This window comes from Euprymna scolopes, chromosome 1 (assembly GCF_053919585.1).
Source record: "Euprymna scolopes isolate OS-2025 chromosome 1, ASM5391958v1, whole genome shotgun sequence".
NCBI classification, from domain to species: Eukaryota; Metazoa; Mollusca; class Cephalopoda; order Sepiida; family Sepiolidae; genus Euprymna; species Euprymna scolopes.
In genome coordinates this window covers 6,555,193-6,579,691 of record NC_136482.1, presented here as the reverse complement: position 1 = coordinate 6,579,691, position 24,499 = coordinate 6,555,193, and the positions used below count along the sequence as shown (strand labels likewise).

The window sequence follows — 24,499 nt, the reverse complement described above, 5'->3', positions numbered from 1 at the left end:
CGGGTATCGAGGTTAAGTTCTGTCTGTGTGTGTGTATCGGGGGGGGGGACAGCTGGGTCTGTGTGTGTGTATGAGGGGGGGGAACACAGCTGGGTCTCTGTGTGTGTGTATGGGGGGGGGGGACAGCTGGGTCTCTGTGTGTGTGTATCGGGGGGGGGGGACAACTGGGTCTCTGTGTGTGTATCAGGGGACAGCTCTGTTTCTGTGTGTGTGCATCAGGGGACAGCTGGGTCTGTGGGTGTATCGGAGGACAGTTGGGTCTATGTGTGTGTATCGTGGGACAGCTAGGTGTGTGTGTGTGTGTGTGTGTGTGTGTGTGTGTGTGTGTGTGTGTGTGTGTGTTGGGGGACAGCTCTGGTTCTGTGTGTGTGTGTCGGGGACAGCTGTGTCTCTGGCCGTGTATCGGGGGACAGCTGTGTCTCTGGCCGTGTACCGGGGGATAGCTGTGTCTCTGGCCGTGTACCGGGGGATAGCTGTGTCTCTGGCCATGTATCGGGGGACAGCTGTGTCTTTGGCCGTGTATCGGGGGATAGCTGTGTCTCTGGCCGTGTATCGGGGGACAGCTGTGTCTCTGGCCATGTATCGGGGGACAGCTGTGTCTCTGGCCATGTATCGGGGGACAGCTGTGTCTCTGGCCATGTATCGGGGGACAGCTGTGTCTCTGGCCATGTATCGGGGGACAGCTGTGTCTCTGGCCATGTATCGGGGGATAGCTGTGTCTCTGGCCATGTATCGGGGGACAGCTGTGTCTCTGGCCGTGTACCGGGGGATAGCTGTGTCTCTGGCCGTGTATCTGGGGATAGCTGTGTCTCTGGCCGTGTATCGGGGGGATAGCTGTGTCTGGTTGTGGCCTGATGATTTGCTGTGTCTTACCTTATAGTGAAGTTTAGTTAGGCCATGTATTGAGAGCTAGCTTATACTGGCTGTGTATAAACGGTGTGTTTAGTATAGTCGAGTAGTAATGGCTACTTTAGTCTGACTGTGTAGTGTAGTGAGAGCTAGTTTAGTTAAGTCATGCAGCCAGGGCTAGTTTAGTCAGACTGTGTGATGAGGGCTAATTTAGTTATGTTGTGTAGTGCAGGCTAGTTTAGCCAGGCCGTGTAGTGAGGGCTAGTTTAACCAGGCCGTGTAGTGAGGGCTAGTTTAGTTATGTTGTGTAGTGAGGGCTAGTTTAGCCAGGCAATGTAGTGAGGGCTAGTTTAGTTATGTTGTGTTGTGAGGGCTAGTTTAGTTATGTTGTGTAGTGAGAGCTAGTTTAGTTATGTTGTGTAGTGAGGGCTAGTTTAGTTATGTTGTGTAGTGAGGGCTAGTTTAGTTATGCTGTGTAGTGAGGGCTAGTTTAGTTATGTTGTGTAGTGAGGGCTAGTTTAGCCAGGCCGTGTAGTGAGGGCTAGTTTAACCAGGCCGTGTAGTGAGGGCTAGTTTAGTTATGTTGTGTAGTGAGGGCTAGTTTAGTTATGTTGTGTTGTGAGGGCTAGTTTAGTTATGTTGTGTAGTGAGAGCGAGTTTAGTTATGTTGTGTAGTGAGGGCTAGTTTAGTTATGTTGTGTAGTGAGGGCTAGTTTAGTCAGGTCATGTAGTGAGGGCTAGTTTAGTTATGTTGTGTAGTGAGGGCAAATTTAGTTATGTTGTGTAGTGAGGGCTAGTTTAGCCAGGCCGTGTAGTGAGGGCTAGTTTAACCAGGCCGTGTAGTGAGGGCTAGTTTAGTTATGTTGTGTAGTGAGGGCTAGTTTAGTTATGTTGTGAGGGCTAGTTTAGTTATGTTGTGTAGTGAGAGCGAGTTTAGTTATGTTGTGTAGTGAGGGCTAGTTTAGTTATGTTGTGTAGTGAGGGCTAGTTTAGTCAGGTCATGTAGTGAGGGCTAGTTTAGTTATGTTGTGTAGTGAGGGCTAGTTTAGTTATGTTGTGTAGTGAGGGCTAGTTTAGCCAGGCCGTGTAGTGAGGGCTAGTTTAGTCAGGCCATGTAGTGAAGGCTAGTTTAGTCAGGCCAATGTAGTGAGGGCTAGTTTAGTTATGTTGTGTAGTGAGGGGTAGTTTAGCCAGGCCGTGTAGCGAGGGCTGGTTTAGCCAGGCCATGTAGTGAGGGCTAGTTTAGTTATGTTGTGTAGTGAGGGCTAGTTTAGTTATGTTGTGTAGTGAGGGCTAGTTTAGTTATGTTGTGTAGTGAGGGCTAGTTTAGTTATGTTGTGTAGTGAGGGCTAGTTTAGCCAGGCCGTGTAGTGAGGGCTAGTTTAGTCAGGCCATGTAGTGAAGGCTAGTTTAGTCAGGCCAATGTAGTGAGGGCTAGTTTAGTTATGTTGTGTAGTGAGGGGTAGTTTAGCCAGGCCGTGTAGCGAGGGCTGGTTTAGCCAGGCCATGTAGTGAGGGCTAGTTTAGTTATGTTGTGTAGTGAGGGCTAGTTTAGTTATGTTGTGTAGTGAGGGCTAGTTTAGTTATGTTGTGTAGTGAGGGCTAGTTTAGTTATGTTGTGTAGTGAGGGCTAGTTTAGTTATGTTGTGTAGTGAGGGCTAGTTTAGTTATGTTGTGTAGTGAGGGCTAGTTTAGTTATGTTGTGTAGTGAGGGCTAGTTTAGTTATGTTGTGTAGTGAGGGCTAGTTTAGTCAGGTCATGTAGTGAGGGCTAGTTTAGCCAGGCCATGTAATGAGGGCTAGTTTAGTTATGTTGTGTAATGAGGGCTAGTTTAGTTATTTTGTGTAGTGAGGGCTAGTTTAGCCAGGCCATGTAGTGAGGGCTAGTTTAGTTATTTTGTGTAGTGAGGGCTAGTTTAGCCAGGCCGTGTAGTGAGGACTAGTTTAGATTAGTTTAGTATGGCTGTGTATCTAGGGCTAGTTTAGTCTGGCCGTATAATAGTGGCTAGTTTAGTTTGCCATATAGTGGGAACTACTTTAGTCTGGGTGTGTAGTGAGTGATAGTTAAATCTGAGCATGTATGAAGCATTGGAGATTTTAGTACCAATTTGGGTACAGGTTTGATGTTAAATGATCTTTTATGGTCATTTAGTATACATGGTTTAAAATATAAGTGCATTAATTTGCATATAAATGAATTAGTGTCATTAAAACAAACAATTGGGAATGCATCGAGTGTTTGGCAGCAATGGAAACACTCCGAATTTATGAAGTTGTGTGAATATTCCCAAACAACCTTTTAAAATTGATGTCTAATATTTATAGTTAAAAATTTATCAAAATCGGTGTATCTGAATTTTTATGAAGATCTTCCAGTCCCTTTTTTTTTTTTTGCATAAAATTAGATTAAATCGAATCTATATTGTACACACCCCTTATGTCTAGCAGTTGTGTTAAAAAATAATGATCATTTAATTAGTTTCCAAATTTATTCTACACTGATAACCAGTTTACTGTCACAAATGATGCCATATTTTTGTATTGCTTCTGTCTATTCAATCAGTCACAATACTTCTGCAAACACGTTTTCTTTTTAATGACAAAGATTAATGAATGTTATCAGCGAATCATGCACTCTCAAACTTGGACGTTCAGAAAATCTGTTAACAGATTTAATTGGCTTAATTCGTTTTTATAACTCATAGCACATAAGTCTACCATGCCATTTTACTGCAAAACGTGTTTACCCATTTGAAATTATTACCATCACTGTCATGTTCTTGATGACATATCCATGTTAATAGGAAATTTTGCAAGAAAAGTAAATATACAGCTTAATAAATAAGAAAGATATGAATTTCATTCGTTTGAATATATACTGAATTGCCTCCCTTAGTCTCATACCTATTTATACTTACAGACATGAAAACAAAGACACAATGAGTATTATTATTATATTAAAGATACTTTATACTAGCAGGGAGACCCAATGTTGTCCGGGATTGAATAAGATAAATAAGGTTTCACAATTCTAATAATTTTATTGTCATCAAAATTAGTGAAATCACACATTTTTCAATGAAATTCATTGATTGCTGATCTAGTCGGGGACCCACCAGAGTGCACCAGGAGGAAGCTCACATATGTCCTCGCAGTGATTGGACTGTTTATTCTTTGATCGGACTTTTTCAATTATCTATTGTCAATACTTGGTGGAGGTATTCCGATACAAAACCAATCCCTCCTAGTTACATAAAGTACATTGTATGAAATTTTTTTTAAATTTGCCCAGCCGTTTCAGAACCCATAGGGAATGAACTCATGCATACACAGACAAAATGCCTTTTATATATAAGTAGAGATTATATAGGTATAAAACTCAATGCCTGTGTGTGTGATGTTTGTAGGTTCCCTATAAAAAAAAAAAAGGCCAGAGAATCTAACTAAACAAGTGCATTGTTATATAAATTTCCAAGGGAAGATAATGGAAATGTTCATAAATCTCTAAAGTTATGAGGTCGAAAATTCCTTAAAAACTTCAAACATATCCTAACTTGATAAAATTTAAATTATATACAGAAAATTTTACCCGGGAAGACAACAAGAATAAGGTGAGTGCGGAAATAATTCAAACTGCAATCGACTTGTGATACAATGCATTGTTTTGGTGATTTTTCATTTGTATCTGTTTCTTAGCAATTTCTTTCTTCAAATGTAATGTTCGCTGTTGATGGTTCGTCGCTTTCTCACGGTAAACAATCAACAGAATAAATCTCAAAACACAGAGCCAAAACGTTGTGTGCTTGTAGCAGTTAAAAAGAACTATTTTCTCTAGTGAATCAATACCCTCGGCCCCTCATCTGAGTTCTTCGACCAAAGGCTGACCTATCAGCAAACGGAGTGCATTGATTCATTTGCTCCCTAAAGATTTGAGGGAACGTTGACAGTCAAGACCAGACCTTCAACTAAGCAAAACCTCTCCTCTCCCGACCTCTGTCCACCAGAAATCTCCATCTAGCATCGACAGCCTCTTTTTTTTTTTTTTAATTACATTTTCACCCCAAACAAGGCACATTGCCACTTTGGTGTAGGGGGCTACTATCAGGGGCAGCAATTACTGGGGCACTATGTTGGGATTTGGGCAGCAAGATGTCGGTTCACGTTACACTTGAACTTCTGCATGTCAGTACAATTAGGGAAGCAGGGACCTGGAGTGGAATTCCAGAGTCTAGCGGTTCTGGGGAAGAAACTACTGGAGTAGAAGGATCTTTTACATCTAGGGATCTCTACTGTGTGGGGGTGGGATTTAACTGCGTGTTGGGTTTGTCGAGGGTGTCTATGTCGTGAGGGCACAAGTGTCTGCAGTTCGTCAGAGCATTCACCATTAAAATACTTGTAGAACAGGCAGAGGAATGCAACGTTTCATCGATGGGACAGAGGCTGAAGTTTAGATGCCAGTTCAGGGCCTATCAGATTGGCAACTCTCTTTTGAACCTTGTCTAGGAGCGAGAAACTAGCAGCAGATGCACCAGCCCAAATGTGACAACAATACTCCATACATGAGCAAATGGTGGCCTTATAGAGGTACAGGATACTTTCAGGTGTCAGTAGTTTTCTAGCATGGTAGAGAGAGCCTACCTTTTTTGCAGCGGCTCTGGCAATGTTTTCAATATAATTGTTTCCTATGAACGTTAGGCCAAGCAGTTTGAAAGATGTACTCTCAGACAGGGCGTCACTGGCCATTTCTATTGGTGGCAGAGGTCTCTTGTAATTATTGAAGGAAACCAGTTTAGTCTTGGCAACATTGAATGTGACCATCCATTTATGCCCTCATTCCACTACAGATTGGAGGTCATCCTCTAGTGTTTTTGCCATTTCTTTAGTTATGTGTTCATTTGTTTTCCTGTCATGCCTGTTATAGAGTGTGGTGTCATCAGCATATATACTCATCTCAGAGGCAGTTTTGTTGGGGAGGTCATTAATAAATATTAGGAACAATAGAGGTCCAAGGATAGACCCCTGAGGCACTCCCGCATTTATATCACACTGTTTAGATGTACGACCATCGAGGAGAACCTGGATTTTTCTCTTATTTAAGAAGGATTTAATTATGTTAAGTATTCTACCAGTGATACCGTATGATTTAATTTTCCTGAGGAGACCCTCATGCCATACCCTGTCAAAAGCCATAGATATATCTAGAGCTACCGTTCTGCCCTCCCCCGCTTTGTCCAGTGAATGGTATATACGTTCAGAGATTACAGTGAGGATGTCTGCTGTGGAACGGGCTTGTCTAAATCCATATTGTTTGTCAGTCAGAAGTTTAGCATCTGTAAGGTGGAGACAACTGCTATTAGCTGGGGCCGACACTGGAAATATACTGACTGACACAGACCCCAAAAAAGAACTATTCCTTCTTCCTCTACCTCAGTCTGACTTTAACCTTCCTACTGTGAAATAAATTCCCTTTTTTGTTGTTAAAAAGAAGTTTGTTGTTCATTTCGTGCTGTGTTCTTAAATTAAACATATTTTATTGGGGGTAAAATTATTATCTCCTAAAACGTTGTGATGTTAACGTCTTTAATCGTTTTTTTACCTCCTAAAAACGTCATGTTTCAACAGCTTTTGCACGTTGCTTTCTATTCAGTTGATTCCCAATTTGATTACAAAGTGAAGTCCTGGATCAACGTTTCAACCATTGTGTCACATATTCATGCAAAACTTCTTTTTGTTACGCTGAAACAGTTGCAAGCAATACTCTGAATCATTGGTTGTTTTTGATCAACTGTGAGAAAACACAGCATTCACTTTGAACACAGATTTCTCATTGCAAAATGTTCATTGCAAAATGGTGAATATACCGCTTTCAATGCTCCGTCACATAACTTCAGCCAAAAATGAGTTTTTAAATTTTTTCAATATTTTCCAACAACTTCTGAATTTAAGCGAACTAAATTTCAGAATCACTTGTGTCTGTATGACCATGTTTAAAGTCAGCATAACACCTCATAATCATTGTTTCTGACAGATTAAAATCCAAATATTTATCAAGACAGCTTGAACAGTATATTTGTTCCATCAGAAAGAAATGTTTTCACATGCGAAATTAAAAATTTTTTTTATTAAATAACAGTAACTTGTTGGGTATTTTTGTTCACTCAAAACAAAGTATACTTATGAAGCCATTATTTGCTTGAATAGTATTTTTGCCCATCAGAAAGAAATGCTTTATCAACATATCAAATTCAGATTTTTCCATTGTTTGCAACAATAGCATCATTTAAATAACTATAATTTATAAACTAATAATCTGACTGGACTCAAATTTTAACACGTGCCATTTATAAAACTCATGAACTTTTTATTAGTGGTACCATCATATGTCAGGCCTGTGACTTATTGCGTGATGTTATATATTAATTCCAGATGAATTGCAGCAATTTTGAATGTACATCTGGCAGAGTATAAACTGGCATATGCACTCAAAGATAAAAAGATGCACCAAAAATTGAAAAAAATGGTGAAACTTAGGAATTAAAATGGGACTGAACTGCTTGGTTTTAAAGGAATGAAGTTGATTTATTATATGCAATTATATGAATATGGACACATTTTGTGTGTGTTGAGTTGCAAATATTTATATGAATATATATATATATATAGAGAGAGAGAGAGCTATTTGAAAAACTTTGTGTTATTAAAATTTATATTCAAAATATAACTATATGCCCATAAATATATGTTTATGCATATTCATATGCAATATGAACAATATTTGCTTGCAAGATTACTGTCTTGGAAAAATAATACAGAAGTTTAATTTTATTAGATTTATTCATGAAACTTGGATATTTTTTTATGTACATTGCTCCAGACAACATAGAGAGCCACCTGATATAAGAAATTAAAACCAAAAATAATATTACTTCAAGGCCAACGTTAAGTACTATATGGATAAATTCTGATCCAGAAGGCAACAATTCTTCTCCCTTTGTCAGGATCATCACTCAATGAATGTGTGGATTAAAGTACAACATACAGGAAGCAAGAGTTATGAGGCTGCCCACTTTCTACTTTATGATGAATTCATCTTTGGCTTTGATGACTGGCTCAAAGGCGACCTCAGACCAGTCACAGGCCTTTGTCACTCCTGAATTAAGCCTTTAAGTTTTTGCTAATCCTGACTATAAGCTTGTCCTTTGTGTTGCAGGTGGATCTGTCTTTTATAACTGCACTCTGTTGAGTGGAATTGAGATAAGTTAGGAAACCAAATATCAGGTGAAGAGTGGTTGACAAAGATATTCCAGCTAACATGACAATGTGTTAAGTCTTACAATAGCATCTGTAGTTGATCTGGTTGATCCAAGGTTTCACTAGCTTGCTTAAAACACATATTTTTTTTCTAGAAATCGTTCCAGACAAGGCATGAAGCCATCTGATGAAAGGAGCTAAAACACAAACACTACTTTATTTATAAGTATTAGATGAATAGATTTCAACCCACTTGTATTCAGCCTGAGGCTCTCAGAATAAAAATGAGATGATATGACAAACACAACGGTTGTTTCTAGAAATTTTGTTGCAGGACTCTGGCACATTTTTGGATAATGCAGCAAGACATTTGTTGTTTTCGGTGTTGATCTTCTGGCCAAAGCAAAGGTTTTATTTAATCGAGAACTGCTAATTGCTATAGAAATATAATTACTTATGCAGCAAGACACTGTAATTCTTTCTGCATGAAATGAAGCTTCATTCGTCTAGCTAAACAGAGGATACATAAAAAAAGAACAATAAATATCCTGTATATATTTAAAAACTTTTATTAGATTGTTAAAAATGTAACAATAGTAAGAATATTTTAGGATTATGTTTCCCAATCAACAATGAAGTTTAATCCAATTTAAAAAAAAAAAAAAAGTGTTCATTAATATCAAATTTGTATTATTTGGATTAAGTATACACAAATTATAAAGATCCTATTGCCAATTCCTCAAAGTGCTCTATATATATGTTGGCCAGTACTGAGGACAATGAAGATCCTTTTGCTAGGTCTATATATATATATTTACACTCAAGAGAGATAATCCCATATAGTCATTCCCTTTTTTCAGAGTTGCTCCCCTTTACTATGCTTTTTTATATATACACTAGCGAGGGGAACCCGGCGTTGCCCGGGTGTCTGGAGGTGGTGGTGGTGGGGGTTGGGGGGGTTGGAGAAAAAGTAAGTATGAGGATCGAACCCGAACCGTTGAGGTAAAGTTGCGAAAAAAAAAGAAAAAAAAAAAAAAACGTGCGACGTTAACCATTGCCCCCACCGCGACATGCTTACGGAAACACGTTTGAATTTATTTAATTACTTGGATTTACCAGGTGCTCGTTTTAATGAGTTAATGAGGTCAAGTTTGACTGCGGGATTTCATTTACTGCTGAACGCCTCCCCCCCCCCCCAAATGTTATAGGAAAAAGACTAACCCACACTCGGAGAGCGACAAATATTGAATATTTATCTTCCCGAAATCGAGCAAATTAAATAGATAGGCGAGCTTCCTTGTTAACTATGAGATATTATGATTTATATGTGATATAAAAAGTTTTAAAAAGTTGTGAACCGACCGACCGCTTCTCTGAAAGAAGCCTTTTGTAGACACACAGAAAAAGCGAACACACATACATACATTTTCGCTTTTATATTTATAGATAAACATAAACAATTTCAATTTCTTTTCTTCATTTCCTTTCCCTTTCTTTTTTCTTATTTTTTCTTTCCATTTTTTTTTTTAATCTCCTATCAGTCGTAATAATAACATATCAAAAAATGAAAACTACATCTGATTAAAAAATGGATAACATGACCAGCAACCTCTTTTAGTTCCATAAATGTTATGATTCTAAAAACTTACAATTTGTTAATGGATTTAATTAAAGATTTAATCATAAGTTAAAAATAATACTCCTTAGGGTTTCCTGATAATTTAATTATCTTTATAATTTGTAAAATTACTTCCAACTAGATTGAAAAATTTCAAACTCTGGAGTGCAGAAGTAGCTCCTCTTTTTTTCTTACTGCCAAAATATGGCGACTTTTACATCTGATTAAGTTTAAAGGTTAAATCGACCGAAATGCTGTACAGGTAACACTCAAGATGAAAACAATTGTTCAATTAATACAAACATTCATACCTCATCTAAAAAATTCAAAACTGCAATATGAAATTTATTTAAGCAAAACAAAATTCCAATAATCACATTTTATCAGAGACATGTCTAATAAACTCCAGGGTGAAGTGGGTGGCCAAACATTTTTATAGAAACAGTAGAGAAAAAAGAAAAATATTTATTGCCTTCTGAGAAAAAAAGAGAAAGAGAGGTTAAAAAAAGAAAACTCACCCTCTATGTCCAATAATGGCGGTTCTTCACAGTCAGCAGGTTCAGTCTGAAAATGGTATAGTAAAAAATCATAAAATAAAAACAAAAAAAATGCAGCTGTATTGTATTTCAATGCTTTTAAAATTAATATTTTTGGCATAAATTTTGTCTTTTTAAACAAACAAAACTAGTCATTAATTAGCACACCAGTTGCAATTAGTTTAACAAAATTAAGCGATGTTGAGCCTGGCTAGTACTAAATAGGTGACCATTTAGGAATACCAGATGCTGTAAAAAGAACTTCTTGAAATTAAAATTAGTTTATTCATCAATGGTAAACAAGAATGCATATCTATATATGCACATGTGTAGTTGCATATATATGTATATATGCATGTGTGTAGTTGCATATATATGTATATATGCATGTGTGTAGTTGCATATATATGTATATATGCATGTGTGTAGTTGCATATATATGTATATATGATTGTGTGTAGTTGCATATATATGTATATATGATTGTGTGTAGTTGCATATATATGTATATATGATTGTGTGTAGTTGCATATATATGTATATATGATTGTGTGTAGTTGCATATATATGTATATATGATTGTGTGTAGTTGCATATATATGTATATATGATTGTGTGTAGTTGCATATATATGTATATATGATTGTGTGTAGTTGCATATATATGTATATATGATTGTGTGTAGTTGCATATATATGTATATATGATTGTGTGTAGTTGCATATATATGTATATATGATTGTGTGTAGTTGCATATATATGTATATATGATTGTGTGTAGTTGCATATATATGTATATATGATTGTGTGTAGTTGCATATATATGTATATATGATTGTGTGTAGTTGCATATATATGTATATATGATTGTGTGTAGTTGCATATATATGTATATATGATTGTGTGTAGTTGCATATATATGTATATATGATTGTGTGTAGTTGCGTATATATGTATATATGATAGTGTGTAGTTTCGTATATATGTATATATGATTGTGTGTAGTTGCATATATATGTATATATGATTGTGTGTAGTTGCATATATATGTATATATGATTGTGTGTAGTTGCATATATATGTATATATGATTGTGTGTAGTTGCATATATATGTATATATGATTGTGTGTAGTTGCATATATATGTATATATGATTGTGTGTAGTTGCGTATATATGTATATATGCATGTGTGTAGTTGCATATATATGTATATATGATTGTGTGTAGTTGCATATATATGTATATATGATTGTGTGTAGTTGCATATATATGTATATATGATTGTGTGTAGTTGCATATATATGTATATATGATTGTGTGTAGTTGCATATATATGTATATATGATAGTGTGTTGTTGCATATATATGTATATATGATTGTGTGTAGTTGCATATATATGTATATATGATTGTGTGTAGTTGCATATATATGTATATATGATTGTGTGTAGTTGCATATATATGTATATATGATTGTGTGTAGTTGCATATATATGTATATATGATTGTGTGTAGTTGCATATATATGTATATATGATTGTGTGTAGTTGCATATATATGTATATATGATTGTGTGTAGTTGCATATATATGTATATATGATTGTGTGTAGTTGCATATATATGTATATATGATTGTGTGTAGTTGCGTATATATGTATATATGCATGTGTGTAGTTGCGTATATATGTATATATGATTGTGTGTAGTTGCATATATATGTATATATGATTGTGTGTAGTTGCATATATATGTATATATGATTGTGTGTAGTTGCATATATATGTATATATGATTGTGTGTAGTTGCATATATATGTATATATGATTGTGTGTAGTTGCATATATATGTATATATGATTGTGTGTAGTTGCATATATATGTATATATGATTGTGTGTAGTTGCATATATATGTATATATGATTGTGTGTAGTTGCATATATATGTATATATGATTGTGTGTAGTTGCATATATATGTATATATGATTGTGTGTAGTTGCATATATATGTATATATGATTGTGTGTAGTTGCATATATATGTATATATGATTGTGTGTAGTTGCATATATATGTATATATGATTGTGTGTAGTTGCATATATATGTATATATGATTGTGTGTAGTTGCATATATATGTATATATGATTGTGTGTAGTTGCATATATATGTATATATGATTGTGTGTAGTTGCATATATATGTATATATGATTGTGTGTAGTTGCATATATATGTATATATGATTGTGTGTAGTTGCATATATATGTATATATGATTGTGTGTAGTTGCATATATATGTATATATGATTGTGTTTAGTTGCATATATATGTATATATGATTGTGTGTAGTTGCATATATATGAATATATGATTGTGTGTAGTTGCGTATCTATGTATATATCCATGTGTGTAATTGTGTATCTATGTATATATCCACGTGTTTAGTTGTATATCTATGTATATATCCACGTGTGTAGTTGTGTATCTATGTATATATCCACGTGTGTAGTTGTGTATCTATGTATATATCCACGTGTGTAGTTGCGTATATATGCATTTTTTTTTTATATGGGGATCACCACTTATCAAGGCCCATAAGCCACTCGGGGATAAGGGTTATTTTGTGTACAATAATCAATGGGATAATATCGTAGTAATAGTTGGTATTGGAGATTTGATAAAGCGTCTTACTTAAGGGGGCGATTAATCAGGAATTTGTTTATGTTGGACTTGAAGACGGCCAAGTTGTAGTCAGGTGGGAAACAGGCAAACGGAAGAGAATTCCACAGGCATGCACTTCTCAGAAAAGAGCTATGTTCATGGAATTTACGTTTTGATTTAGGCACAGATAAAGAGTGGGGGAAATTACTGACAGTGGTTTTAGCTAGACGGGTGTTTATCATGAAAGATTGGCAAGGGGGTACCAGAGATTGGAGCTCAGACGAGCACTTACCTTGGAAATAAGGATAAAACAAAAACAGGCTCGCAACGTCTCTTCTGTGGGAAAGAGGTTGCAGGGAAGAGAAGAGAGCATCTCCCACTAAGCCACAAAGTCTATTTTGTATTCTGTCAAGGAAGGATAGGTTGTTTTTTGAAGCTCCAGCCCAGATGTGGCAGCAGTACTCCATCTTTGGATGTACTTGGCTTTTATAGAGATAGAGAATTGCATCAGTAGTGAGATATCTTCTGGAGCGGTAGAAGGATCCTACCATTTTCCCAGCGGCCCGGGCAACAGACTTCATATATGTGTTCCATTTCAGATCAGGAGTAAAGGTCAAACCCACGAGTTTGTCAAAACATGAAGTCTCCCCAAGACGAGAGCCATCCATTTCAATTGATGCTAGATGGGGAACAGAGCGTTGATGATGTAAAGTTAGAAACTTGGTTTTAGATGCATTAAAGGTAACCAGCCACGTCTTCCCCCACTGAACCACGCGCTCAAGATCAGAGGAGAGGTAATCAGAGAGAGCTTTGTCATTTACGGCCTTTGATGTGTTGCCGTATATGGTCGTGTCATCAGCATAGATGTCAACGAATGAATTTAGTATGTGTTTTAGAAGATCATTGATGTAGATCAGGAAGAGAGTTGGGTCCAGGATGGACTCCTGGGGTACTCCAGCATTAATACTCAGATTTCTGCCCATCAACCACTATCAGAGAGAAATGATTTAATTATTGAGAAAACATTTCCAGTTATACCGTAGCTGGAAATCTTGTGAAGTAGGCCCTTATGCCAAACCTTATCGAAGGCCTTTGATATGTGAAGAGCAATTGCCCTAGAAAGGAAGCCTTTGTCGAGAGATTCACTAATCCTATGGGATATAACAGCTGTAGATCTAGCAGAAATCATATTGCATGTCACTAAGGAGGTCATTTCTGCTGAGGTGGTTGACTACTTCTTTATTTAATATGGATTCCAGTAACTTACTCATGACACACAAGAGACTTATTGGCCTGTACTGAGAGGGGAATGATTTATCACCTGAGTTCTTAAATACAGGGCATACTGACACTTCTCCTTAAGAGAACACAGTTTTGTAAGTATGGGGGCAAGTTCTGGTCGAAGCTTTTTCAACACTATAATTGGAATGCCGTCTGGGCCAGTTGCTTTACTGGAATCAAGGTTCTTGATTAGTTTGACGACCTCGTGCACAGATATTTGTATGTTGGATAGGGTATTGTCTGTTGTAGGAGGAAATACGGGGAGTTGATGGCCTTCGTCGCAGAGGGTAGAATTAGCTGCAAAGTTCCTGGCGAATAGTTTGGCCTTGTCTGATGCTGATGAGATGACCTCAGGTTCATTGATGATGGTTGGGATGCACCACACGCTTCTGTTCAGGATCCTGTTTGCTATTTGCCAAAACTGGTGGGAACCAAGCCACTGCTCAGCTATTTTGGATTTGATGGACTGAGCATATAGCTCTCTTGCATGTTTTATTACTCTTTTACAGTGGTTGCTGGCAGTTCTGAAGGCAGCTTTAGTCTCAGTACATCTATTACGTTGGTAGCTATGGAAAAAGTGATTTCTGTGCGCAATGGCAGCGGCACATTCTGGGGAGAACCATGGCTGGCTGTTAGATTTTTGTTGGAATTTTTTGGATGGTATGAATCGGTCTATCCCTACAATTAACCATTCGGTCAGGTCTGATACTATAGAGGATACATCCTTTTTAAACATGGAATGCAGAGGTAGATCAGATATGAATGTACAGAAGCTATCCCAGTCAGCCATAGAGTATCAATATACAGTACGGTGGAGAGGTATATCTGAAGACTTATTACATTTCATTTTTATCTTAACTGATACAACTGTGTGATCAGAGGATCCAAGAGGAGATAGGACGGAACATGAACATAGCTCAGGGGAAGTTGAGAGAAAAAGGTCTTAAAGGCTTGCATATTGACCAGTAGTATCGAGCACACGGGTGGGTTCATGAACAATCTGAGTGAGGTCATAGGCAATGGCAAAATCATGACAGAACCTCCCCTCATCATCTGTCTTATTTGAGTGGGTCAGCCATTCCATATTATGGACATTGAAGTCACCGCAAATGTGAATGGTAGCCGAAGGATAAGGTCAATTTTCTCAGATATATTCTTAAGGACAGTAACCCTGCTGTTGTGGGGGTGATAGAGTGCAAATATGAATGCGGTGGTATAAGCAAGTGCAACCCGGAAGCATACATAAGGTAAATCAGGATCTTCTCTGGAGATATCTCTACCACACGGCAAGCCATCTTTAATGTAGGCGCATATTCCATGCCCATGGTGATCTTGGGGGTCAGATTTAGATGTTAAGTTAGAGTATCCTTTAATTATGAACTCATCTAGGGAAGTGGTTGGCCCTATGCCAGTTTCGCTTAGAAAGAATAAGTCCGGTTTTGTCTCCTGTAATTGGGTTTCAACCTCTGGACGGTTGGAACGTAGACCCCTGATGTTGGAGAAGGAGACATGGTAGTAGGGGTCTACATTGGATGATGGGGTTCTAGTTTTATTCGTTTTTTTTTTGTTTTTTTTTTAGATATTTCATGTTGAGTTTTTTCATGTTATTTTAGGTCTAACTTTAGCTCAAATGTTATTTTAGGTCTAACTTTAGTTTAAATGTTATTTTAGGTCTAACTTTAGTTTAAATGTTATTTAGGTCTAACTTTAGCTCAAATGTTATTTTAGGTCTAACTTTACCTCAAATGTTATTTAGGTCTAACTTTAGCTCAAATGTTATTTTAGGTCTAACTTTAGCTTAAAAGTTATTTTAGGTCTAACTTTAGCTTAAATTTTATTTTAGGTCTAACTTTAGTTCAAATGTTATTTTAGGTCTAACTTTAGCTCAAATGTTATTTTAGGTCTAACTTTAGCTCAAATGTTATTTTAGGTCTAACTTTAGTTTAAATGTTATTTAGGTCTAACTTTAGTTTAAATGTTATTTAGGTCTAACTTTAGTTTAAATGTTATTTAGGTCTAACTTTAGCTCAAATGTTAATTTAGGTCTAACTTTAGTTTAAATGTAATTTTAGGTCTAACTTTAGTTTAAATGTTATTTTAGGTCTAACTTTAGTTTAAATGTTATTTTAGGTCTAACTTTAGCTCAAATGTTATTTTAGGTCTAACTTTAGCTCAAATGTTATTTTAGGTCTAACTTTAGTTTAAATGTTATGTAGGTCTAACTTTAGCTCAAATGTTATTTTAGGACTAACTTTAGTTTAAATGTTATTTTAGGTCTAACTTTAGTTTAAATGTTATTTTAGTTCTAACTTTAGCTCAAATGTTATTTTAGGTCTAACTTTAGTTAAAATGTTATTTAGGTCTAACTTTAGCTCAAATGTTATTTTAGGTCTAACTTTAGCTCAGATGTTATTTTAGGTCTAACTTTAGCTCAAATGTTATTTTAGGTCTAACTTTAGCTCAAATGTTATTTTAGGTCTAACTTTAGCTCAAATGTTATTTAGGTCTAACTTTAGCTCAAATGTTATTTTAGGTCTAACTTTAGCTTAAATGTTATTTTAGGTCTAACTTTAGCTTAAATTTTATTTTAGGTCTAACTTTAGCTCAAATGTTATTTTAGGTCTAACTTTAGCTTAAATGTTATTTTAGGTCTAACTTTAGTTCAAATGTTATTTTAGGTCTAACTTTAGCTTAAATTTTATTTTAGGTCTAACTTTAGCTCAAATGTTATTTTAGGTCTAACTTTAGCTCAAATGTTATTTTAGGTCTAACTTTAGCTCAGATGTTATTTTAGGTCTAACTTTAGCTCAGATGTTATTTTAGGTCTAACTTTAGCTCAAATGTTATTTTAGGTCTAACTTTAGCTCAAATGTTATTTTAGGTCTAACTTTAGCTCAAATGTTATTTTAGGTCTAACTTTAGCTTAAATGTTATTTAGGTCTAACTTTAGCTCAAATGTTATTTTAGGTCTAACTTTAGCTTAAATGTTATTTTAGGTCTAACTTAAGCTCAAATGTTATTTTAGGTCTAACTTTAGTTTAAATGTTATTTTAGTTCTAACTTTAGCTCAAATGTTATTTTAGGTCTAACTTTAGTTCAAATGTTATTTTAGGTCTAACTTTAGCTCAAATGTTATTTTAGGTCTAACTTTAGCTCAAATGTTATTTTAGGTCTAACTTTAGCTCAAATGTTATTTTAGGTGTAACTTTAGCTCAAATGTTATTTTAGGTCTAACTTTAGTTTAAATGTTATTTTAGGTCTAACTTTACTTTAAATTTTATTTAGGTCTAACTTTAGCTCAAATGTTAATTTAGGTCTAACTTTAGTTTAAATGTTATTTTAGTTCTAACTTTAGTTTAAATGTTATTTTAGTTCTAACTTTAGCTCAAATGTTATTTTAGGTCTAACTTTAGTTAAAATGTTATTTAGGTCTAACTTTAGCTCAAATGTTATTTTAGGTCTAACTTTAGTTTAAATGTTATTTTAGGTCTAACTTTAGTTTCAATTTTATTTAGGTCTAACTTTAGCTCAAATGTTAATTTAGGTCTAACTTTAGTTTAAATGTTATTTAGGTCTAACTTTAGTTTAAATGTTATTTAGGTCTAACTTTAGCTCAAATGTTAATTTAGGTCTAACTTTAGTTTAAATGTAATTTTAGGTCTAACTTTAGTTTAAATGTTATTTTAGGTCTAACTTTAGTTTAAATGTTATTTAGGTCTAACTTTAGTTTAAATGTTATTTAGGTCTAACTTTAGCTCAAATGTTATTTTAGGTCCAACTTTAGTTTAAATGTTATGTAGGTCTAACTTTAGCTCAAATGTTATTTTAGGTCTAACTTTAGCTCAAATGTTATTTTAGGTCTAACTTTAGTTTAAATGTTATTTTAGGTCTAACTTTAGTTTAAATGTTATTTTAGTTCTAACTTTAGCTCAAATGTTATTTTAGGTCTAACTTTAGTTAAAATGTTATTTAGGTCTAACTTTAGCTCAAATGTTATTTTAGGTCTAACTTTAGTTTAAATGTTATTTTAGGTCTAACTTTAGCTCAAATGTTATTTTAGGTGTAACTTTAGCTCAAATGTTATTTTAGGTCTAACTTTAGTTTCAATTTTATTTAGGTCTAACTTTAGCTCAAATGTTATTTTAGGTCTAACTTTAGCTTAAATGTTATTTAGGTCTAACTTTAGCTCAAATGTTATTTTAGGTCTAACTTTAGCTTAAATGTTATTTTAGGTCTAACTTTAGCTTAAATTTTATTTTAGGTCTAACTTTAGCTCAAATGTTATTTTAGGTCTAACTTTAGCTCAAATGTTATTTTAGGTCTAACTTTAGCTCAAATGTTATTTTAGGTCTAACTTTAGTTCAAATGTTATTTTAGGTCTAACTTTAGCTCAAATGTTATTTTAGGTCTAACTTTAGTTTAAATGTTATTTAGGTCTAACTTTACTTTAAATTTTATTTAGGTCTAACTTTAGCTCAAATGTTAATTTAGGTCTAACTTTAGTTTAAATGTTATTTTAGGTCTAACTTTAGTTTAAATGTTATTTTAGTTCTAACTTTAGTTTAAATGTTATTTTAGTTCTAACTTTAGCTCAAATGTTATTTTAGGTCTAACTTTAGTTAAAATGTTATTTAGGTCTAACTTTAGCTCAAATGTTATTTTAGGTCTAACTTTAGCTCAAATGTTATTTTAGGTCTAACTTTAGCTCAAATGTTATTTTAGGTCTAACTTTAGCTTAAATGTTATTTAGGTCTAACTTTAGCTCAAATGTTATTTTAGGTCTAACTTTAGCTCAAATGTTATTTTAGGTCTAACTTTAGTTTAAATGTTATTTAGGTCTAACTTTAGTTTAAATTTTATTTAGGTCTAACTTTAGCTCAAATGTTAATTTAGGTCTAACTTTAGTTTAAATGTAATTTTAGGTCTAACTTTAGTTTAAATGTAATTTTAGGTCTAACTTTAGTTTAAATGTAATTTTAGGTCTAACTTTAGTTTAAATGTAATTTTAGGTCTAACTTTAGTTTAATTGTTATTTTAGGTCTAACTTTAGTTTAAATGTTATTTTAGGTCTAACTTTAGCTCAAATGTTATTTTAGGTCTAACTTTAGCTCAAATGTTATTTTAGGTCTAACTTTAGCTCAAATGTTATTTTAGGTGTAACTTTAGCTCAAATGTTATTTTAGGTCTAACTTTAGTTTAAATGTTATGTAGGTCTAACTTTAGCTCAAATGTTATTTTAGGTCTAACTTAAGCTCAAATGTTATTTTAGGTCTAACTTTAGCTCAAATGTTATTTTAGGTCTAACTTTAGCTCAAATGTTATTTTAGGTCTAACTTTAGCTTAAATGTTATTTAGGTCTAACTTTAGCTCAAATGTTATTTTAGGTCTAACTTTAGCTTAAATGTTATTTTAGGTCTAACTTAAGCTCAAATGTTATTTTAGGTCTAACTTTAGTTTAAATGTTATTTTAGTTCTAACTTTAGCTCAAATGTTATTTTAGGTCTAACTTTAGTTCAAATGTTATTTAGGTCTAACTTTAGCTCAAATGTTAATTTAGGTCTAACTTTAGTTTAAATGTTATTTTAGGTCTAACTTTAGTTTAAATGTTATTTAGGTCTAACTTTAGCTCAAATGTTATTTTGGGTCTAACTTTAGCTCAAATGTTATTTTAGTTCTAACTTTAGCTCAAATGTTATTTTAGGTCTAACTTTAGTTTAAATGTTATTTTAGGTCTAACTTTAGTTTAAATGTTATGTAGGTCTAACTTTAGTTTAAATGTTATTTAGGTCTAACTTTAGTTTCAATTTTATTTAGGTCTAACTTTAGCTCAAATGTTAATTTAGGTCTAACTTTAGTTTAAATGTAATTTTTGGTCTAACTTTAGTTTAAATGTTATTTTAGGTCTAACTTTAGTTTAAATGTTATTTTAGGTCTAACTTTAGTTTAAATGTTATGTAGGTCTAACTTTAGTTTAAATGTTATGTAGGTCTAACTTTAGCTCAAATGTTATTTTAGGTCTAACTTTAGTTTAAATGTTAGTTAAGTCTAACTTTAGCTCAAATGTTATTTTAGGTCTAACTTTAGTTTAAATGTTATTTAGGTCTAACTTTAGCTCAAATGTTATTTTAGGTCTAACTTTAGCTCAAATGTTATTTTAGGTCTAACTTTAGCTCAAATGTTATTTTAGGTCTAACTTTAGCTCAAATGTTATTTTAGGTCTAACTTTAGCTTAAATGTTATTTTAGGTCTAACTTTAGCTTAAATGTTATGTAGGTCTAACTTTAGCTCAAATGTTATTTTAGGTCTAACTTTAGCTTAAATGTTATTTAGGTCTAACTTTATCTTAAATGTTATTTTAGGTCCAACAAAATAGCTGTATAGCTTAATTAACACAAATATTCAATATTGATGCATTAAGCAAGACACAAAAAGTTACCTGTATGTCCTGTTGTTGTGACTGTGGATGGTTGACTGCTCGTGCTAATGTGTCAAAGGCCTTCACCACAGAATCCGTACTCTCACACGGCGATGATAAGTGACCGTTGCTGCTGGTAGTGGTTGGTGTGGTCGTAGATGCAGAATTGTTGGGATCGGAGTCGGATTCCTGCACACCATTTTTGCCCATGGATGCCAATGTTGTCACTACACTAGCAAGGGTGCTTAGATCTGAAATGAGACTCGGAGCTGAGGAACAGCCAGGTTAGAAATCTAGGGTTAGTCATGTGGAGATAAATAAGGTTAGAAGATTTTCGAGAGGGGAGGGGGTAAAACATTATTTTACGTGCGGGAGTAGAAACAGAAAAAATAAAATATTTATTGACTCTTTTATACTGATAGATGAAGCAATTTACTGGGATGAAATTCAATGAGCTGGGTTAGGACAGACGGTCCTGAGTTGCTTGTTGTGATTAGTGCCAACTAAACACTGGCTGGTGATGACAGATACAACAAAAAATAAAGAATTGATACAAAATGTAAAGTTCCTTTCTAAACCTGAAAACTTATAATCAAGTTGAATAGATGATCTGTTACGATACTATGCATGGAGGAGTTAAAAAAAAAAAAAAATAATAATTATAAAATATTGAAAAAATAAACCAAAAGTAAACGAGTTTATTATAATTATCAAATGTTTAAACAAAGAATAAACCATGGGAATGTCTTTTAATCCATGAATTTTTAAAGAGTTTACTTTTATCATCTGAAGAAAAAAAATCCAATAATTTTCTCATTATTGAACAGTATTAATTTGAAAAACTCTACAAAACAATTTTGTGTAATGCTTAAACCAAAAATAGCACCCCCAATTTTTTTTCAATACTAAGCAGGAAATGTTTGCAGTAATAAGTGTATCAATGAACATGTTGAAAAAATCCAATTTGAATATTACATTATCGAAAGATATTGGATTCTGGTAGAATTCAGGAAAGATTAAAAAATCCAATTTGAATATTGCATTATCGAAGGATATTGGATTCTGGTAGAATTCAGGAAAGATTAAAAAAAATCCAATTTGAATATTGCATTATCGAAGGATATTGGATTCTGGTAGAATTCAGGAAAGATTAAAAATCTAAACCCAATGAAAAATAAGTATTTATATCAGATCATTATGCGATAGATCAAAGGACATTCTCATATTTTATTCCATGTTTAAACATTAAACCAAACAAACCTTTAAGACTCACATTCACAAATATCCATGGGCTTAGGAAGTAACCTAGATGACGTAGAATCTAATCTGCACAAATATTTTAGCATTCAGTGAAACAAACCTACACTCCTCAATCCCCTCTAACTACTTTAACATGACAGGATACTGCTCTCTCTGTCGTAAGGACTCTGATTGATATATGCACACGCTTGAAGTCGATATTTGTAACACTATCCCCTTGACTAGAGAGGATAATCTAGAATCAGACAAGCAAGCCTTCATGTGCTTTCAGCTAGCCTTTCAACACTGCGTTATATTTTCTCTACCATTTTCTTTCAAATCACGACTGTACACTAATCAATCATGTCTTTGATAATATAGATGCAGCATTCTCCTTAGATAGCAATTACATGTTTGGTGACTTAACCATAAAAATTAGTTTGATTTCTCAAGTTACACAGATGCAGCTGGATGCTGTACTCATAGTTTCTCTATAGCGCATTCCCTTACAAAGACAATAATATTCACAACTCGCCTCCCAGATGGTGACCAGCAAGTTTCACTTCTAAACCTATTCTTTACCACAGTACCCTAGGATTGTATGGCAAATACCCATAGTTCACCCAGAAATGCAGACCACCTAGTGGTATCAGTAGCAATCATCCTTAAATCACAATCCTAAAGTAAACAGCCATTGCACAAAACGATAAGGTACTACAAAAGGGCTGACTGGGAAGCCATCAAAGAACACATCAGAGATGGCCCATGGACCAATATGTTTTCTTTTCTTGTTAAACAGTGTGCCAATGAGACAACCAGATAGTGTAAAGTGCTCCTTCGACATACATACTCTTGAAAAACCCATTTTACTGTGGCGGTCCCTAAATGCTGAAAACCTTCTTTATTTCCACAGACAGCTAAACTTTGGAATTCCTTTCCTGTTACTTGCTTCCTTGAATGTACTGACATGCAGAAGTTTAAATGTAATGTAAACTAACATCTAACTCATCTTTCCTAAACATGGTCACAAATAGTGTCCTCTTACATCCATGTGGTGACGTGCCTATTCGGGTTGAACATGAGTATGATAAATAAAAGAAAAAAAAATATTTCCAATATTGAGCACATTCCTATCATGATAGTTTCGCATATAAAATGATTTTATATATAAAAAATTGAATTTAAACTCGGTAAATTAGAATTTACAATAAATTTATTACTCGACAAGGAAAACAAGTTGAAACTTTAAAATTTCCTTATTCCATGGAGTTTAAAAAATGACTCTTATCTCAGATGAAATTAGCAAAATGATAGGCAGGCTATAAACATTGCTGGTTAGCACATAAATTGAAAACTATATATTATGAAAGAAGTGATATTTATATGAAAGTTGATGATAATGTAGAAATGTAAGAGTTAAAAAGATATTCCAAAGGAAGTCTAGGCTCGTTGAAGTAAAAAGAAGAAAAAAATCACTTTCTGTGCATTTATACATCTGACCAACCAACATTTTCTTTGGATTGTAGTACAGTTTTTAAACTTTTCTTCAACCTTAAATCAACACCTTAAAAGAAAAACAACTTGGTGGGGGTTGTTATACCTTATTCTTTTCATAAATGTTAGTTTTCCTTATTTTTTTAGCTTAAATACTAAATATAACAAAGACATATTTACAAAACAAATTTGAACATACATATATATATATATATATATATATATATCGGATTTTCCTTTTAATTGAGAACTCTGCTGGATTTTTTTTTCCAAAAATGACTAATTTTATATATATATATATATATATATATATATATATATATATATATATATATCATCATCATCATCATCATCATCATCATTGTCTCCATTCAGTCTAGTGAGACAATAGATACTTCTTGTAAGGGTGACTGTGCACGCAATTATGAAACAAGGGTTGCAGAATCCCTAATTACACCTTTCCCGAGTTGGCATTGCCCGATTCCAGTGGCAAGAAAAAATTCAGGATGATTGGAAAGAATATGGAGATAAGCGGAGATCACATACAGCCCTCATTAAATTTTTTTAATAAGAATAAAACCAGAATGAACTAAAATTCAAATAGCACCAAATCTAACTGTTAAAACCTGTAAATGAAGTAGATGTTAGAATATAAATCAGTAATAAATTTAAAAAAATTTAAGGCACTTGTAGACATTAAAAAATGAAAATATCAACACAAAAAAAAAAAAAAGGTTATATTGTACGTATCTGTTTTGGATTGAAGATCTCGGAAAAAAAATTTCCCTTAATATGATCAAGTAGTTTTTTTTTTTTGTTTTTTTTTACAGTGAAAAAACACATTTTTATGAGAGCATGTTCGAATTTTGTGAACACGCCACGGGGAGATAACTCCAGTTAAAGCGCCGACACTCCCTCCCCATCTTTAATACTAGCTTTTCTTCCTAAAAATCAAACCTTTTGCTCGGTATCATAGCAAATTGTTTTTTCGCTGTAAAAAAAAAAAAAAAAAAAAAAAACTACTTGATGAAATTAAGTGAAAAATTTTTTTCGGAGAACTTCATTCCATAACTAATACATACAATTTAAACTTTTTTGATATTTTCATTTTTTTTTTAATGTCTTCATTAAACAAGTGCCAATTTTAGTATCAAAA

At 33.9% G+C, this 24,499-nt stretch overlaps 1 protein-coding gene across 14 annotated transcripts in view; it reads right to left on the bottom strand.

The window, feature by feature from the left end:
* The window catches only part of LOC145270082 (orphan steroid hormone receptor 2-like), a 428,823-nt gene that overhangs the window by 25,152 nt on the left and 379,172 nt on the right, over positions 1-24,499 (bottom strand). For 10 of the 14 annotated variants that reach the window (XM_080126369.1, XM_080127865.1, XM_080127743.1 and 7 more), the window contains 2 exons: positions 20,632-20,879; positions 10,236-10,281 (listed from right to left, as the gene is read on the bottom strand). In XM_080126369.1, coding sequence (XP_079982495.1) covers positions 10,236-10,281; positions 20,632-20,879 — 294 coding nt within the window. The remainder of the gene's footprint in view (positions 1-10,235; positions 10,282-20,631; positions 20,880-24,499) is intronic. The other 4 variants (XM_080127384.1, XM_080127697.1, XM_080127830.1 and 1 more) reach the window with 1 other exon arrangement.